Source organism: Eremomyces bilateralis (genome assembly GCF_010015585.1).
Source record: "Eremomyces bilateralis CBS 781.70 unplaced genomic scaffold P152scaffold_7, whole genome shotgun sequence".
Lineage (NCBI taxonomy): Eukaryota > Fungi > Ascomycota > Dothideomycetes > Eremomycetales > Eremomycetaceae > Eremomyces > Eremomyces bilateralis.
In genome coordinates this window covers 94,838-111,550 of record NW_022985073.1, presented here as the reverse complement: position 1 = coordinate 111,550, position 16,713 = coordinate 94,838, and the positions used below count along the sequence as shown (strand labels likewise).

Genomic DNA, 16,713 nt, shown 5'->3' with positions numbered 1-16,713 from the left:
CAAATGTCGCGGTATTGTTTTAACTTTTAAGATATTTGATGCGCTATGTGAACCTTGGGACAACGTCATTAAAATTCTAGTTTACATAGTAGAACTGTAAGACTTGTTCGATATGGTGTGGTCTACATTGTGTCGACTATGAAATCCCATCGCGTGTCGTCCCATCACAATCCGTCATGCATCCAGCCTGGTGACCATTCCGTTCATATATGTTTGACACACGAGACTCTACGTCCCAAGTTGGTTGATTCTGTCCGAGCCTGCCTCTAAAGACCGAAGTTTGACAGGTCGATGCCGGGCATTGGTCTCTTGCTGTGACAGCATGATTCGTATTTGGCCCCGATCATAGCTGGTGAATCGCATCCACATCATAAAACTTCAGCGTCGCAGTTCCTTCGATGCTAGCCATAGTCATCCCTGCCAACGAGCGACACCGTGCTATCTCATAACTTCAACGTGGAGAAGTAGTACTAACCATCACGCTGGTTGATAGGCGGTAATCGGGTCTTCTGAACTCCTGAAGTCGTTGGCATCATCATGCTCGGCCAATCCTGTCATTCTTGGACTTCTTCATGGATGGAAAGCGAATGGCCGACTTCGACCTCCTCTTTTTGTGAGGCTTCGAAATCCTGGATGTTTTCCGTTGAGACTTCTTCGTTGGTTTTGAAGAGTCTTCGTCCACATCCATAACTAAAATCGATCACAATCAGCACCATGAAAGGATGGCTCGGAATAATCAGGGGATAGCGCTCAAAAGACCGTGCAAAGATTATGATATAGCGATCCGTAGGCCATTTTGAAAGCCGAATGTAATATCAGAATCTTCCAAGGGCAACGGATTCGTGACATCAGGCCCTTGGAGAGAAAAAGCACGAACTGGGAGTGATCACGTACCTTCTGCATCGGGGTCTGCGGCGACCTCTGCGGCAGCAGACTGTTCGGATTCCTTCTCCTCGTCGATATCCATTTTCGGGGATTCGATCTTCTGGCCCGCCAGTTCCTGTTGAGCCGCCGACAAACGAGCAATTCGCTCTTCTTCCACCGGACCGAAAACCCTTCTCCTCAACTGTGTTTTCTGGGCCTTGGCGGAACGTGAGCGTAGAGATTTGGCCATGATGAATTATGAGGGGACCAGTTGAATAATAAGGGTGTTAGCTATATGGGGGATTTTTTGGATGTGATTGACTTTTCGATATTCAGTTGATACGATTTGATGGATGGATTTTTCATTCCATTCACTCAGTGAGCGCCCTGCTGGTGCTCTCCAAAAAAATGCGTTGGTGCCTCATAAATCAGGCGTCAAGGCCAAATGTCTCTCACTAAAGTATCGTCTGATGTGCACAGTGGGTTGAACCGCAGCATAGAGGCTTGGAATATTACGAAGATTACTCCGTAATGATCTCGGATTCAATTGTCACATTCTACTCGAAAGGATTCCAATGCCTCTGGTCATTCTTGTACTGAACGAACCCAATGAGGTGAGTCCCGTAGGTACTAATCGCATCCGGATAGGGTTTGCTACTTAAGCCACGAACCACCGGCATTCATTCCCGTCATGAAGGCTGCAGTAGGAATCATAAAAGGCATTACAAGATAAAGTGAAAGAAGGGTAGGCCCAGGCGTTGGATTATAATAAGCCATGTCCTTGGAATTTCCGGCATTGCTAGTAATTGCAAGCCTTTAATACCCGGCATTACTCGTCCCACGCATCATCGACTTCCCACCCTTCAGGCTTCACTTTCACTCTCACCATCCTCCCACACTCGTCCTACTACTAGCCTTCTGCCCTTCACTTCGCTGTCCAACCACCCAGCTCTCCATCCATCGGAGTAACCCATAACTCATATCTCCACTCGAACGCATTCGCTCCTTTGCTCATGTCTTTATCCTCATTTCGCCATCCCGCCTCCCACCATCCACCACAACTCGACTGAACCGCCCGCGCACTTCTCTCTGCCCGATGAGCGGAACCATGAGGAATCAACTTCCACCGCCTGCTTCCTCCGCGGAGGTCGAACAGCTCTACAATCGTATGGGCACGCTTACGAATAATGAGCTCAAGGCCATTTGCCGGGCAGAGAAGGAGCTGGTGTCAGGAACCAAGCCCATCCTGCAGGCCCGAGTGACGAAGGGTAGGTTATAACTTGACGATTTAAGCCTGAAGAACACAGCTGAATATGGATCTTTTATTGTCTTAGCCCTCCAAACCGCCATCAATCGCCATGATACGGCCATGTTCGAGCGGATCCGCTATCGCTTGTTACATCGCGGGCAATCGCCTCCATATACCGTCGACTTTGGCAACGGCGATACGTTGAATCAATCCAACGGCAGCACCGCCTTCCCGTCGAGGCCTCACCAGACTTCCACTTCCACCGGTCGACCGATCGCATATCCTTCAACCGATAACGGAGCCATGAGTTTCCGGCAGATGCTCTACAGCTTCAAACCCAGCCCGTTTTTTGACATTATCGAACAAATCGGTGTCCCCATAGAGCTGCCAACTCTGCCCGAATACAAGAGGACGGTCAGCTCCACGCTAGTCCTCACGAGTCAAACCCTTGATAAAATGAAGACCAACGAGGACCAATACCGAATCATGCTGTTTGGGGCGGCCAATCCCGATGTGTTCATGGCGACCGACGTTGCTTTTCCCAGTTCGTTTGAAGTTCGCATCAATCATGATGAGGTCAAGGGAAACTTCAAGGGAATTAAGGGCAAGCCGGGGACCACCAAACCAGCCGACATCACTCGCTTCGTTCGCAAGATGCCCGCATATCGAAACACCATCGATGTCACGTACGCGACCACTCACAAAGTAAGCGGACAAATCCGACCCAATCTCACGGCTGCTGACCTGACGAAGAAATTCGTGTTGTTCCCCTATCTGGTCAAAGCCTATTCGGCTACCGACCTTGCGAGCATCATCAAAGCTCGCGCAATCATCTCGAAACAGCAAACGCTGAAAGAGATGAACGCCAAGGCGAAGGACCCCGATATCAACTTCACGTCATCCGTCATGTCTCTCAAAGACCCGATCTCGACGCTCCGGATCCAAACTCCTTGCCGGTCGACGGTCTGTTCCCACTTCCGATGCTTCGATATAACGTCGTTTCTGCAGCTGCAAGAACAGGCTCCGACGTGGAGTTGCCCCATCTGTTCCAAGAACATCAAGTTCGACGATCTTGCTGTCGATCAATATGTTCAAGAGATTCTGAAGGACACTCCAAAATCCCTGGACCAAGTCACCATCGAGCCGAACGGAGAATGGTCATCCCGTTCCGCTGACGCCCAGAACCACTCGCAGCAGGAGTCTCCGGGCCTCCGCAAGTTGAACGGGTACGATGATGGCTACAGCGATAATGACAGCGACATCGAAGTCGTACCTTCGCGAGCAATCAGCAACCTCAAGTCCGAGACGACGTCGACTCCCATGTCCGTCTTCCGAACTCCACCGTTCTCGCCTCGATCTGGGTCCGCCACCACACCCAACGCTCCGGCAATCAGGGGAACATCACGGGCGAACGGGACCACCAGCTCGGCAAGCAAGAGGCGCGATGTGGTCGATCTCACACTGAGCTCCGATGAGGAAGGGGAAAGGCCGCGGAAACGAAGGCAAACCGATGCAGTAGGGAGCAACTCTGGGCCTACCAACTTTCTCTCTAACCCTCTCTTCTTAAGCAGCAGCAACTCCAAGTCGAGCCGGCAGACTCTCCCATCCAATTTCTCGTTCTCGATTCCTAGGCCCACCACGCCGCCCGGAGGCGCTGCAGCCAACTCCAGCTTCAGCCCTTCGTCCGCGGCTTTCAACTTCAACGCCGGTCCGAGACCCGCATATGGTTCGTCGACTAGCCAGACCAACCCGTCTGCGTATCGTCCTGCCCCACACGCTTCCGGGTCGGGACGATCGAATGGCTACGGCGGATCCGGCACCTCCGACGCGCTGGGGAATTCGATGAGTCCGGATCGCGGGCGCTACGGGCACACCATACCCCGCCGGCCTTCGATAGAGGAGCAGCAAGAATTTATTCGAAGTTTGGGGGGCCTGGATTCTCTGCGGTAGAGACGGTAGCATACGTCGTTGCTTCCAGGAAGGACGGAGGTAGATTTCATATAGGGGGTTTGTTAAGAACGTCAGGGGCCAATAACACGACTGACGATGGCGGGGTGTGCGGGGTTCAACGGCCTGCAAATTTGACGGGGCGTTCGGTCGGTTCTTTCGGGTCTATATCCTACGGGACTTGTTATAGGATTCATCATAGCGACGGCGCGGGATTCATCGGTCCACGGGAACCAAGTTGCGGCTTCAGGGGGACGCTTCATGACGGGAGTTCATGCGCTGTACATAAGAATATTGGTACAGCTACAAGGGTTCGAACTAATAGAACCATCTACAGCATGGAGATCGTCATGTGTTTGATCATTATGCGTGTACAGGTTGATTGCGGAGAGGGGTATGTTTTGCCGAGCCGCGAAGCCCTGATATCAATTACACATTATAATTTTTTTATCACAAGGACGCCGTCCGACATTCAACACTTACTCAACACTTGCTCAACACAGGTGAGGTGGGTCGATCTGATATCCGCACCCACGACGCATGCAAGCCAGCCTGGACATCTGGACAGACACTAGTGAACCGCTGCAGCTCTGCGACAAATACCAACCCATGTTTCTCGGCCCAATGCCCCGGCTGTTTCCACCACGCGCTTTCGTACATCTTCATTCAATTCACGCGCTCAATCCGCCTTGCATAAGATCTCCTCTCTGGTAGGCAGTTCATTTGACCTTCTTCTCCTTGACCTTCTCCTCGTAACTCCGATCGTCCTCGCCCTCCACCTCCTTGACGATGGTCTCCATCTCCTTGGTCTGGCGCGTCCACTCTGCCTTGCCGAACTTCGTCTCGCGGTAGAAGAGCTCGATGTTGGGCTTGCGGTACGAGTTGCCGAGGCGATCCCACAGGGTGGTGAACTGGCCGTAGTTGTAGTTGAAGTAGAGGTGGTGCATCTGACGACCGGTTAGTGGCCTTGCCTGATCAAAGAACGTTCCAAACTTACGGTGTGGCACGCCGCGCCGTTGATGACGGGCGAATTGGTCGCGTACTCTCCATCGTGGATCATGATAGTCCAGATGTTGATGAACACGAACAGCACTACGTACGCCCACTTCTGCAACGGGAAGATGTACGGATACACATGGTACGGGATGCTCTGCGCGAAGCCATCGAGCGGGTTGAAGGCGTGGCTGGCGTACGGCGTCGGCATGATCCACTTGTGATGCGGCTTGTGCAAGCGCTTGTACACCAACGGATGGTGGAGCCCGCGGTGGATCCAGTAGATGAAAAAGTCGGTGAACAGGATGAAGAGGGGGAATTGAAGGATGTTGTACCACGTTCCCGGCCCGTCGGCGTTGGTGTCGTACATTTTTGAATAGCCGCGCACTTCGCCGAGGAAGCAGGGGCAGGTGAGGAGAACCATGAAAGGGATGGCCGTGAGCGCTTGCTTGATCTCCAGGGAAATTTGGTGTTTAAGGTATTTTGGGTGCTTGAACGTCGCTTTGTCGAAGATGAAGTAATAGGAAAAGGAGGCGAAGCCGAAGTAGAGGACGTAACCGAATATCCTGCGAAGGATTGGGTTAGCATTGAAGCTCTAGGATTTCTGCAGCATCCCAATGTACAATAGGACGACGAAGCCCGAGAAACCTTACCATGTGATCATAAACAGGCTCAACGCCTGCCGCCAAACATTGTCTCTCGGCCACCGACTCATATATGCCCACGGGGTCGGCTCGAACGATATGTACTTGCTGGCGGGGGTGAATTGATAATTGTACGGAGACGATGCGCCGTCGGCACCGAGGGAGGCATTGTAGCCAACTCCGGAGAGAGAATGATGGGCGAGCACTTCGGGGGGTGCGGGTAGGCACGCGGCGTAGACTCGGTCGAGGACGTAGCGGTCGAAGAACTCGAGGACGATATCCATGATGGCTTAGAGGACCAATTGGTCGATTTCGATCGCCGTGGGCGATGGGTGGACGCTCTCTAGTGGGCGGTGTTCAGATTCGTAACGGGATATCGCGGAATTTCTCAATTCCCTCGTGGATCCCTTAGATTCCGTCGGTTCCGACAATCGGGACTCCTAGATAGAAGTTGGAGATGGGAGAGAGGGAGGGTCGAGGATGAAACCAATCGGTCGAGTATCCTCTGCTTAAGTCCTAGAGCGTCACAGAGACGAAGTACTAAACGGAACTCCAAGTAAGTACCGGTCCGAAGTATTGAAGACGGATTTAAGAAGCAAGGCCGGAGAGCGGCAAATGGAAATGCGGGTCGTCACTCACTGTCACTGGCTCACTGGCCTGTCCCACTGATCTCTGACTGCAAAGGAACGTGAGTGTCGAGTGTCGAGTGTCGACGGTAGACTGGAGAGAGGAGATGCGGCGGAGGAGGTTTACTATGTAGATATGATGTGACTATTGCCATCTCGGAATCTCGATTGCCGTGCGTGGTTTTTTCCCTAGTTCGCCCTTTGCATGAATATGACTGCCAATCACTGCCCTGCCCTCGCACAGTTCAGATTGTGATTGGTGCACCTGGATAGACATTGGACACAACTTTCTTAGCGTGGACCAACCCTTAACGTTCGATGGGGGAAAGAAAGGAGATCGCGCCGAGATGATCTGATAAATCGGAAATGGAGTGATGGGATCGGAGTCCGGAAAGGACTCTGGTTGAAAGGTGGGCGGTGAGACGCGGCCTTAATATTATTAATCTTGTTGCAATTTCACATTGCTGTGCATGGATTTGCATTTGCATCCTATACTGAGTACTTTGTATCTCAAGTCTGTATCTCATAGTCTGTATCTCATAGTCTGTATCTCATAGTCTGTATCTCATAGTTTGTATCTCATAGTCTGTATCTCATAGTCTGTATCTCATAGTCTGTATCTCATAGTCTGTATCTTGTACGCTATATCTTGTACTCTATGCGCTAACTATGAGATATATTAAGTACTAGTGGTTGGTGGGATTCATCCCGCGATCACTCTTGTCATTTTCCTTTCCTGTCGTACATAAATCTACCCAACCACCATACCGGGCTTATCAAGTGGAGATATTGTCAGCCTGGAAGATGGTTACCAATACTAGGCATTCTTGCTTGATCTGCCAGAAGTCATCCGATCTGTGTCATGACTAGAATCAATCGTTGGAATCGTCAATCAACCTTCAAACTCACCCGACCACTTTCGCTCTCTCTCCGAACGACGGAGAGAAATGCGGCGGGGACTCCGACCCTCACTCCGACGACATCCGCCTCTACTGCGACAGAGTTGGCCACCATGCACTTCTACCCATCATGAACAGCCGGGTCTCTTCAACTCAGACGGCATGCACAGGCATTCAAAATATCAATCGGATATAGGCTAGTGCTGTAATATTATTGACTGCTGTGCTGTAAGCTAGCTCGGTGGCATATCCACGACCTTGGTTATGGCTGCGAGGATCTAGTTCTACCATGGATAAGACTGCAGTGCGCAACCCTCAAACCGAGAACTCGAAACCGAGTTTTCCCGTCCTCGTTCACTCACAATCCGACTTCCCGCACTCCACGCAATTCGCCTGGTCACCGAATGGATTCTTCGCCTTCAAGCTCTCCATTCTCGGCAGCCGCTTCTCTCCTTCCTCATAGGGGAACCCGGCCTTCTCCCGCGCCATATCGTTGATCCATCGCAGATTCGGTTCGATCTTTTCGCCCTTGCTCAAGGTATCCGCCAGATACGCCCATGAGAGCGCATTCCCCACCGTTCCGACTTCATCGCTCACGCTCTTCGCCGCGTACTCGCTCATCTCCTGGCGCCTTTGATCGTGGGTGATCAGCCGCGCCAGGTGCTTGGCCACCGCCTCGACGTCGCCCGTCTCGACGAGATATCCTGACTTCCCATCCTCCACCTGCAGCGGGATGCCGCCGGCCCGCGTGGCGATGATCGGTACTTCGTGGTGCAGCGCCTCCGACACCTTCACCTCAAAGCCCTCACGTGTGGACAGCTGCAACGCGATGGATGCATGCGCCATGACGGTGTTCAGCAGCTGGTCGACCGGGGGGACGCGGAGCACCACGACGTCCTTCTTGAGGTCGGGGTAATCCTTGTCAAGCGCGGAGAGGGTCTCGTCGTAGATGCGTGTGGCATCGGGGTCGTCGACCGCGCCATGGCCAGCGATGACGAGTTGAGGGACCTTGTTTGCCGGAAAGTCTTCCGGGAGGTACTTCCGTCGGACGAGAGCATACGATGCGAGCACATCGGGGATGCCTTTGGACGGATCGAAGCGCGCAATTTGCGCGATGTATGGCCGGGAGGGGTAGTCGAGTTTGTTCATCCGTTGACGATAGCACTCCGTGTTGAACTCATGGATGTAGTATCGTGAGTGGAACACGTTCATGTGCTTGTTCAGGCCATCGAGCCAGTCGGTCGTGGCGGGCATGTACCCAACCTTATGGATCGGGACGGACGCAGGCACAAACTGCCGTACCGGATGGCTGATGAAAACGTCCGCCTTCTTGGCGTGGTTCCAGACCCAATTCCACACCTCGGAAGTGGGGGTTCCCCGCGTGTCCGCGAGGTCCGCCCGGACTTGGATGTGGCTGCGGAAGATGACAGGACGATCGGGATCAATCGCCTTCGACAAATCCACAAGGCTGGGCATTTGCGGATCGTCGACCACGATCACATCCGCACCACCGGCAGACCGAGCGGCTAACGGTCGGTCGGGACCCATCCAGTATCTTTCCGCATTGGTTCCCGTCCACTCATCCAACATTGCGATTTGTTCCCTTGTGAGGCGTTCGTGAGGGTCAGCAACGCCTTGGAGGATCTATGGCAAACCGAGTCAGTAGATTACATTGGCATGGAAGTATCCTCTACCTACGTTATGGTTGGTCTTCGTAATCCGAAAGACTTCTGGCTTTGGCTTCGGGACATACCTGCGCAGCAATCAGTACGGTCGAGCGGTAGCGGACGGAACTTACCAATCGCATTGCACTCCAATCACGCGGAAGAACCGAACGAGAGCATGCCTCATCAAAGCAACTCCACCTCCTTGGGGGGTGCTGTTGAAGAACGCGATCTTGACCGAGCGCGATTGCAGCGAGCGAACGTAGTGCATGAGCGTCTGCCACGTACGATCACCCACACCGGTTTCATATTCCCCCAGTCGCGAGATTTGCGCATCGCCGCCGACATCGACCAAAACCCGGTTCCTGAAGCCGACTTGCACTCGCGGTTGGAGGTTGGGGCCAAAGAACCTACGCGTCGATCAGCATGAATGCCAGCCTGGCGGATGGGACGTACATTAGGCATTTCCTCGCCATGGAGTCGGCCTCCTCGTCGACGGTGAAAATATCCTGGGATTCTTCCATCTCCTGGTAGGGTTGGTCGACACCACGGCGGAACACCATAGGAACCGTGTCCAGCTCCGCCCACAGGCGTGCGGACAGTTGGGGACAAATGACGGCCAACTTGCGAGTGATTCCCGCTCCGATGAATTTCGCGGTATGTTTTTCCATGTATTCCTGGACGATACTAACGATGTAGTCGCCCAATGCATGGTTGATATTGACTTTTTCTAGGACCGGGGTTGCAGAGCCATTCTGCTTGTCATTCTGCTTGTCATTCTGCTTGTCATTCTGCTTGTCATTCTGCTTGTCATTCTGTTTGTCATGCTCGATCGATAGCTCCCCGCTCCCGACCGAGACCGTCTGCACGGAGAAATCGATGCTGTAGGTTCCATCGTGCATGGCAACACCAAGCTCGAGCTGGCCATTCTCCGTGTATGCCGCAGCGAGACCGAGGTAGAGTGGCTGGCAGACACGTAAGTCTCATTGACTCTGAAGAGGGTGGCATAGACTGGGTGGGGAATTACATGAAGCTCGTACCCCCAATCTTTCTCCTCTCGCACCGCTTGGAGCTGTCTTTCGCGTGTTTTGACCGACGTCACTGCCTGAAAGTGGTGGCGAGTGGCCCCCTTCTTCAGACTGATGGCTGCAGTGATGGGCCAGGAATGGTGCCGCAAACGCGCCGCCGCCGATTGGGGGTGATGAACTGTCTCTTCGGCACGATGCAATGCATCCTCTGCAAAGTGGAATGCATGCTTTGAGTCCATGATTACTCAGGCAGAGGTAGGATGGTATTACAGTCACTGGAACGATCCGTTGCAACTTGGCCCTGATGTAAACTGGATATCCTCTGGTAAGTAAGGAGGCAGTATGACAACAATCCGAATTTCCGAACGAAAGTGAGGTACCTCGCACCTGGTCAGTTACTTGGTCAGTTACGTAGTGAGGAATGTGCTTGGAATATCAAGAGAATCGTGACATCACCAGCCAGGATATTTAGATGGTGATATCACACTGCAGTCAAGGGCAATTGGACACTGCCTGGGAGTGGAAGCTGGAAGATGGAGTTATAGATGAGTTCAGTCCAGTTGTGACAATGGGGAGATTTAAGATCATTCATCGTTGGTTTGCTGGTATACGTCTTCAGACTTCTGTACTCCGTTCTTGCTTGCATTCTCGTTTGCTCCCTCCCTGTTTGTGAACCTGATGAGGAATTACGTCACCGTTCAACCAATCCGAGCTCTTGCTGGACACATGTGGTAGCCGACAAGTTCATGACGAAGAAACGGCAAAGGAAATGATGACGTGGAAGAATCCTCTACCTGCCGTTATAATTTGAATGGGATTTCCTAATCCATCGCAATATCAGATCGTGACTTTCTACTTTCTAGGTGCAGCAAGTGAGGTGGACTTTGGAGGAGCGTTGGTCGGGGGGTTAGAGTGCTGGAATTATACCAATCAGGGGTACCAGCCATCCGGTACCAGCCGAGCTAGCGTCGAGCTATCCCCGTCCCTCGCTACGCCAGGCTCCCAGGGCTGCCAACCACATCAATTGATATCACAGCATGATATGATACCGGACTGTGACTTAGAGGTCAGAAGTTGTAAGTGACACACCTTGAGAACATCGGACTTCGTAGGTGGACAGCAATAGGTAATATCTCTTATTATGCCCCTTGTACTCCCATCCCTAGTGAATCAGAGCCCAACAAATTCTCGATTGGTTGGAATCGGGCGTGGCTGATTGCTGGCAACGGTCCGATTTGCATGCTTCATCAGCCAGCGATGCGGTGTAACGGGGCCAAAAGTTTCCTGTCGAGTTTCGGATGATTCGAGGCCAATGACAATAATGGTTGCACGGCAGGGCTGGTCTGGTGGCAACCAGGAGGCGAGCAACCTAAATCGGGCGGGGACCTTGGGGATTGTAGCGTCTGACGCTTATTATATTCCATATTATAATCCGCATTTCCCAAAGAGACGTGGGAAGCACCAGTTATTCCGGCAGTTCGCGTGTGAGATGGATGGACTCGGGTTGCACCGCTTGATCGCTTCACAACGGCTTGCGGGTAGCAGCATGCAATCACCATATCACGCCTCGGAGGAGCATCCTTTGTCCATCCCAGGGATGTAATTCGAGCACGAGAAGATCGCAAACCTGGTGGATCGATTTCAACAGGGAAATAGCAAGCTGACGAATTTGAGTTAAGTGAGGACTAGATGATCCTGTCCCGAACCTTCTATCAGCATCCACGCGTCTGGCTCTTATCTGCACGTAATGTAAGCAATGGGCTGAGGATAGGGATCTCAGAGTGGGTGTTCGGATGGCAACTCGCATGGGAGCATGGGATGATAGATCAGGTCTGCTTGAGCAGGAACTGCATATATGCAGTGTATCTACCTATATATTATCCGTTAAAGCAAAGTAAGGACGGGAATACTTCCGTAAGGTGATTATTTTATTATTCACTGATGCTGGCCAGGCCGGGCAGGGTGGCTGGAGCGTTAGGCGACTACATAGTAGAGGCCCTGCTCGATGCACCTCCGCTCTTCCCCCTCCCTGCTGCAGCTCTCCGTTGTGTCTCTCGCTTGTCGGCAGTCCCACTGGCGCTAACGCTGGGTTATCTCCACACATGACAGCAGTCTCCCATCTCCCAGTCTGCAGTTCGTTGCTCCGTTGCTTTTTATTCACAATTCAGTTTCCTACCTTGGCCCCACTCGGCCACTTTCCCGTCTTTACTTTAAGCTGCAGCAGAGTTCAGTCCCATCAGTCCCATGTCGGTTTCAGTGCTGCAGTGTTCCTTTGCATGTGCCAGGGCAGCAACGAGAAGCGTAACAGGCCCATGGCTAAGGCACAGCAGGGCCCCCCTTGTAGCTTCTGTTCCGTACAGGAAAGATGAACTGCATGAGAACCCCACTGGCCCATGCGTTGTTCCACTCTATCGCACCCCATGTCTTCATGTTACACAGACCACACTGTGCTGCATGCTGCATGCACCTGCTGCAGTGCTCTGTGCTGCACTCTGGAGGCGGCAGCCGCAACGCCAGTCCCCACCAGCACCAAGCTAAGCCAAGATAAGGGCCCGATTAACGCCACATGCACGTTGCACAGGGAGGCGCCAGGCAGGGGCACGAACACTACAGTATAGCCGGGACATGGGCACCACCACCGCCGGGGACAGCCCTGGGTGGTGGCCGATGGGTACAGGATGCGGAATAATACCAGACTCCAACTTCCCTTATTAGGCGCTTATTAGTGGGCTGGTTAATAGTGGTTACTGGTTAGCTGCTGAGCTGGTTAGCAACCAAACACAATGCAACCGCCGCTACGGTCAGATCCTCGCCTTCTCCGACTGAGTCGCTCATAATTCCTCTCACCTCTCCTCTCCCCGATCTCCAAGAATCCTTAACCTCGTGCTCCCATCCATCCTGATCTTACCATCCCCATCTCCATCTCCCGCATTGCCTTTGCCGCTCTGCTCTCCACCCGCTTCATAGTCGCCTCCATCGTCATCTGTCGCCGTGGTCTGCAAAATCCATCCTCTGCTGCTCGCTCTCCTCTCTTCCCGCCCGCCGAGGCGCCGACACCAAGAGTATTCAGCCGCCAGCCCTGGTTGGCAACCCAGCCATCACATCGCAAAACCAGAAGATCCGACCACTACGGTCGCCAGGGACGATTCCATCGGATTTGTACCTTTGTTGCAACCCTAGACTGTCGGTGCCCTCATCGTATAGTGTCATCTTCGGGACCCTCACAACTCGGAAATCGCTCATCGAATTTTACGACCTCTATCGACCGGCAGTCCCACGTCGCGCGCATCGCCTTCGACCATGTACAACTCCCATCGGGCAATGGTGCCGGGTGCGCCAGGCCCGAACAATCGCCTGACCGAGCTGCTGGAACAAGTTCGCCAGGAATTCGATCTCCAGGCCAATCGCGCCGGCGATTTTGAACAGTCTGGTAAGTCTTCTTTCGCTCGTCGCTGCTGGTGCCCCTCCTGTCCCAGCTCCATGCCGCGTTTGTGAAGAGCAAACCCACTCGATCCCTTCATTAAATGGTCTTCACCCGTCGGAGATGGGTGACCGGAGATGGGTGACCGTATGACAATCGGCTTCGAGCCGAATTCACCGTTTCCGCGTCAATGGTCCATTCATCATTCCTGTCACCCACCCGATTTCTCCGTGTAGCGTCCCTTATATTTCTTCCAATATTTCCACCGTCATTTTTCTCCTTCTGATGTATGTTCCTGCATATGCCGATGCATCTGCAGAATATTTACTGCCAGAACTCTATTAGACTGGTGCATATTCGTCCTTGTTGCGACAAACGATCGCTGGGATCCTTTTCCACCATGGACACGCACTGCGCGCAAGCCTTTACTGACGTCCATGGACTAGTGGCAAACCAAATTCATGAATTGGACATGCTTCGCGCCAAGCTCTACTCTCTAGAACAGACCCATCATCAGGTCAAGCAGAAGTGAGTGCCTCCCCGCCAGCCCGACCGTCGCAGCTCACTAACTAGAACAGGTATGAAGATGAGATCGCCCGCCTGCGACATGAGCTGGAACGTCAAGGTCCCAACCAGCCTCCCCATGCCGGACCGTCACAACCGCCGCCTCCAAGCATTGGACATGGACCAGGAAATCTGTTTGGCGGAATCATGGCCGGAGGTGGTCAGCAAGGAGGGCAAGCTCTCGCTCCTCCCCAGCCACAAGATCCAGGTCAGCAGGCCAATGTTCCCGTCCATCTTGCCCAGGGACCAGCGGGAATGAATGCACAAGGCCCACCACCGCCTCCCTTTTATCCACCGGGACCAGCACCGAATGGTAAGCCACTGCTCGACCGTGGAACGCCTCACTCGGAACCATCTACTAACGCCTTTTCCAGGTTACGCACCTGGCGTTCCTCAACCGGTCGCATCTCCGGGACCACGAGGAGGTCGTAATCCCCGTGGTCCACCAGGCCCTGCCACTCCGCAGCAAAACTCCGCTGCCCCTTACCCCGGATCACCCCAAGTTCCTCGTCCGACTCCTCCTCCCGCTCAAGGCCCGCCTCTGGTCCGAAATGGCCTGTCGATGGCTGCCGGTCCGACGGGGAACACGCTGGCCGACCTGGAGATCAACGACCTCCCGCCCGAATATAAGAAAGAAGGCTCCGATTGGTACGCAGTCTTCAACCCTCGTCTCCGACGCACGTTGGACGTGGATCTTGTCCACACCCTAGACCATAATAGCGTAGTCTGCTGCGTTCGCTTCAGTCTCGATGGCCGCTTCGTTGCCACCGGTTGCAATCGCTCGGCCTACATCTATGACGTGCAAACCGGGCAACGGGTGGCCGAGCTCAAGGATGAGTCACTGGTGGACGACACGGATCTCTATATCCGCAGTGTTTGTTTCAGTCCCGATGGACGATACCTTGCGACCGGTGCAGAGGATAAAATCATTCGAGTACGTTTGCATCCCCAGTGGGATTTTGTTTGTGACTGACATCTTTGCTAGGTCTGGGACATTCAGTCACGCACCATCAAGAACGAGTTCCGCGGCCACGAACAAGACATCTACTCCCTAGACTTTGCACGGAACGGTCGCCTCATCGCCTCGGGCTCGGGCGACCGCACGGTCCGGCTGTGGGACGTCGAACGCAATGAATTGCTGTTCACGCTCCAAATCGATGACGGCGTCACCACCGTTGCCATCTCTCCGGACAACCGAAACGTGGCTGGTGGATCCCTTGACAAGAGTGTTCGAGTCTGGGATACTGCCACCGGCTTGTTGCGGGAGCGCCTCGAGGGCGACAACGTCGGCCACAAAGACAGCGTGTACTCCGTCGCGTTCAGCCCCAGCGGACGTGAGATCGTGTCCGGGAGCTTGGATAAGACCATCAAGATGTGGGAGCTGCAGCCGCAGCATATGATGCCCCATGGCGGCGTAAACCCCCCTGGTCGTGGCCAGTGTACCCGAACTTTCGAGGGTCACAAGGTTGGTTTATCTCTTGTCCTGGATGGAAATCGCACTGACGCATGGTATGTAGGACTTTGTTCTGTCCGTCGCTCTCACCCCCGATGGTCGATGGGTGCTCTCAGGCTCCAAGGACCGAGGAGTGCAATTCTGGGATCCACTCACCGGCGCTGCACAACTCATGTTGCAAGGTCACAAGAACTCTGGTATGTTGAGGATATCCCCTGGACCGACTCGTGTCGTGCTAATACTGTTCCTAGTCATCTCAGTTGCACCAAGCCCGCAAGGCGGTCTTTTCGCCACCGGAAGTGGTGATCTTCGTGCAAGGATATGGAGGTACGTTCACATCGCCATCCACCGGATGCGCTTCTCTCGCTGCAATTCCCGTATAATCGCATGCATTGTCGCTAACGTCTATATCTCCAGGTACACGGAGATTCGACCATAATTGGTCTCCTGATGCAAAGAAAGGATTATTATCCTACTCCGCGTCATTTGGTCACGAATCTAGGACGGCAAACGCATTGCTACCTCCCACGCAACCTCAATCCGCCCCCTGTGCTGTTCTACCATGAAATGTGGACGGGGGGTGACATCAGAATATAGAAAGATCCCTTTAACAGAGAGCGGAGAAAATCTCGGGACCGTGACTTAGCGGTCGAGGTTGACGCTGGGGGCCTCTCACCGCCCACGGCCCAATGCGATTCCGTTGTATATCTTTGATGTTCTATCTCTCCCAACACCTATCTTCTCCTTGGAATCTCGGCTCCCTGCACGCGTCGTATTTACCAACCTCGTTGATCTTCACACAACTTATCTATTACGTACAAAACGAGAAAACGCTTCCCCCGGTGCTGCTGGCAATTGCACGAGGTCGTCCGGTCTGTTACAGAAGGGCGATCGGTTATGGAACGGATGTTTCTTTAGGATTGGGGTTTGTGGGAATGGGGCTTGGATCGTGTTGTCCAAACCAAAAGGAGGCCGATGCGTGGACACGGGTCTATCATGTCAGTTTAGCAAGGCGCGAGTCGTGCTCCAATGTTTAAACTTGAAATATCAATCGATTCCGAGTCCTCGTGATCCTCGGAACGAAATTGGGACCTGCCTCCTGACCTCCCAATCCCCTTGTTAAAGTCGCCCGCCCTACTAATTCTTTTCATGAGGCATGAGTGTTCCGATCTTTGCTGAGAAGAGTGGCGTATAATTCGTTTGTGCGAAAATAAATACATTTCAACTGCGTTGCTGTTTGCTCTACGCGCATTATTATTTAGGGATGATGGCTGAGCTTGGAATATTCCTCCCCCGACCTAGCAGGGGCCGGGGTCTTGAATTGGACCAGGTTTCGTTCGAGAGATTGTCGCATGTGATAT

General features: G+C 53.2%; 6 protein-coding genes across 6 annotated transcripts; 3 read left to right on the top strand and 3 right to left on the bottom strand.

The window, feature by feature from the left end:
* Nucleotides 1-57: 57 nt before the first annotated feature.
* P152DRAFT_457506 (uncharacterized protein) lies at nt 58-1,215 on the bottom strand. The gene is made up of 2 exons (XM_033679239.1): nt 895-1,215; nt 58-690 (listed from the first exon to the last, which is right to left on the bottom strand). The coding sequence occupies exons 1-2, from the start codon at nt 1,112-1,114 to the stop codon at nt 536-538; spliced, it is 375 nt and encodes a 124-aa protein (XP_033534780.1). The 5' UTR covers nt 1,115-1,215; the 3' UTR covers nt 58-535.
* Nucleotides 1,216-1,972: 757 nt separating this feature from the next.
* On the top strand, nt 1,973-4,063 carry P152DRAFT_448488 (uncharacterized protein; the record flags this gene model as incomplete). The annotated part of the gene is made up of 2 exons (XM_033678059.1): nt 1,973-2,132; nt 2,199-4,063. The coding sequence occupies 2 exons, from the start codon at nt 1,973-1,975 to the stop codon at nt 4,061-4,063; spliced, it is 2,025 nt and encodes a 674-aa protein (XP_033534779.1).
* A 644-nt stretch (nt 4,064-4,707) lies between these two features.
* On the bottom strand, nt 4,708-6,205 carry P152DRAFT_306713 (C-5 sterol desaturase). Its single transcript, XM_033675129.1, has 4 exons — nt 6,078-6,205; nt 5,707-6,017; nt 5,058-5,619; nt 4,708-5,007 (listed from the first exon to the last, which is right to left on the bottom strand). The coding sequence occupies exons 2-4, from the start codon at nt 5,979-5,981 to the stop codon at nt 4,780-4,782; spliced, it is 1,065 nt and encodes a 354-aa protein (XP_033534778.1). The 5' UTR covers nt 5,982-6,017; nt 6,078-6,205; the 3' UTR covers nt 4,708-4,779.
* Nucleotides 6,206-7,576: 1,371 nt separating this feature from the next.
* P152DRAFT_472905 (glycosyltransferase family 4 protein) lies at nt 7,577-10,153 on the bottom strand (the record flags this gene model as incomplete). The annotated part of the gene is made up of 5 exons (XM_033681189.1): nt 7,577-8,866; nt 8,921-8,975; nt 9,021-9,296; nt 9,343-9,851; nt 9,914-10,153. The coding sequence occupies 5 exons, from the start codon at nt 10,151-10,153 to the stop codon at nt 7,577-7,579; spliced, it is 2,370 nt and encodes a 789-aa protein (XP_033534777.1).
* Nucleotides 10,154-13,015: 2,862 nt separating this feature from the next.
* On the top strand, nt 13,016-15,916 carry P152DRAFT_306616 (WD40 repeat-like protein). Its single transcript, XM_033675128.1, has 7 exons — nt 13,016-13,344; nt 13,782-13,863; nt 13,914-14,212; nt 14,274-14,833; nt 14,885-15,364; nt 15,417-15,679; nt 15,770-15,916. The coding sequence occupies exons 1-7, from the start codon at nt 13,215-13,217 to the stop codon at nt 15,789-15,791; spliced, it is 1,836 nt and encodes a 611-aa protein (XP_033534776.1). The 5' UTR covers nt 13,016-13,214; the 3' UTR covers nt 15,792-15,916.
* P152DRAFT_306612 (uncharacterized protein) lies at nt 15,896-16,572 on the top strand. Its single transcript, XM_033675127.1, has one exon. It carries the CDS (start codon nt 16,042-16,044, stop codon nt 16,387-16,389), a length of 348 nt encoding a protein of 115 aa, XP_033534775.1. The 5' UTR covers nt 15,896-16,041; the 3' UTR covers nt 16,390-16,572.
* Nucleotides 16,573-16,713: the final 141 nt, after the last annotated feature.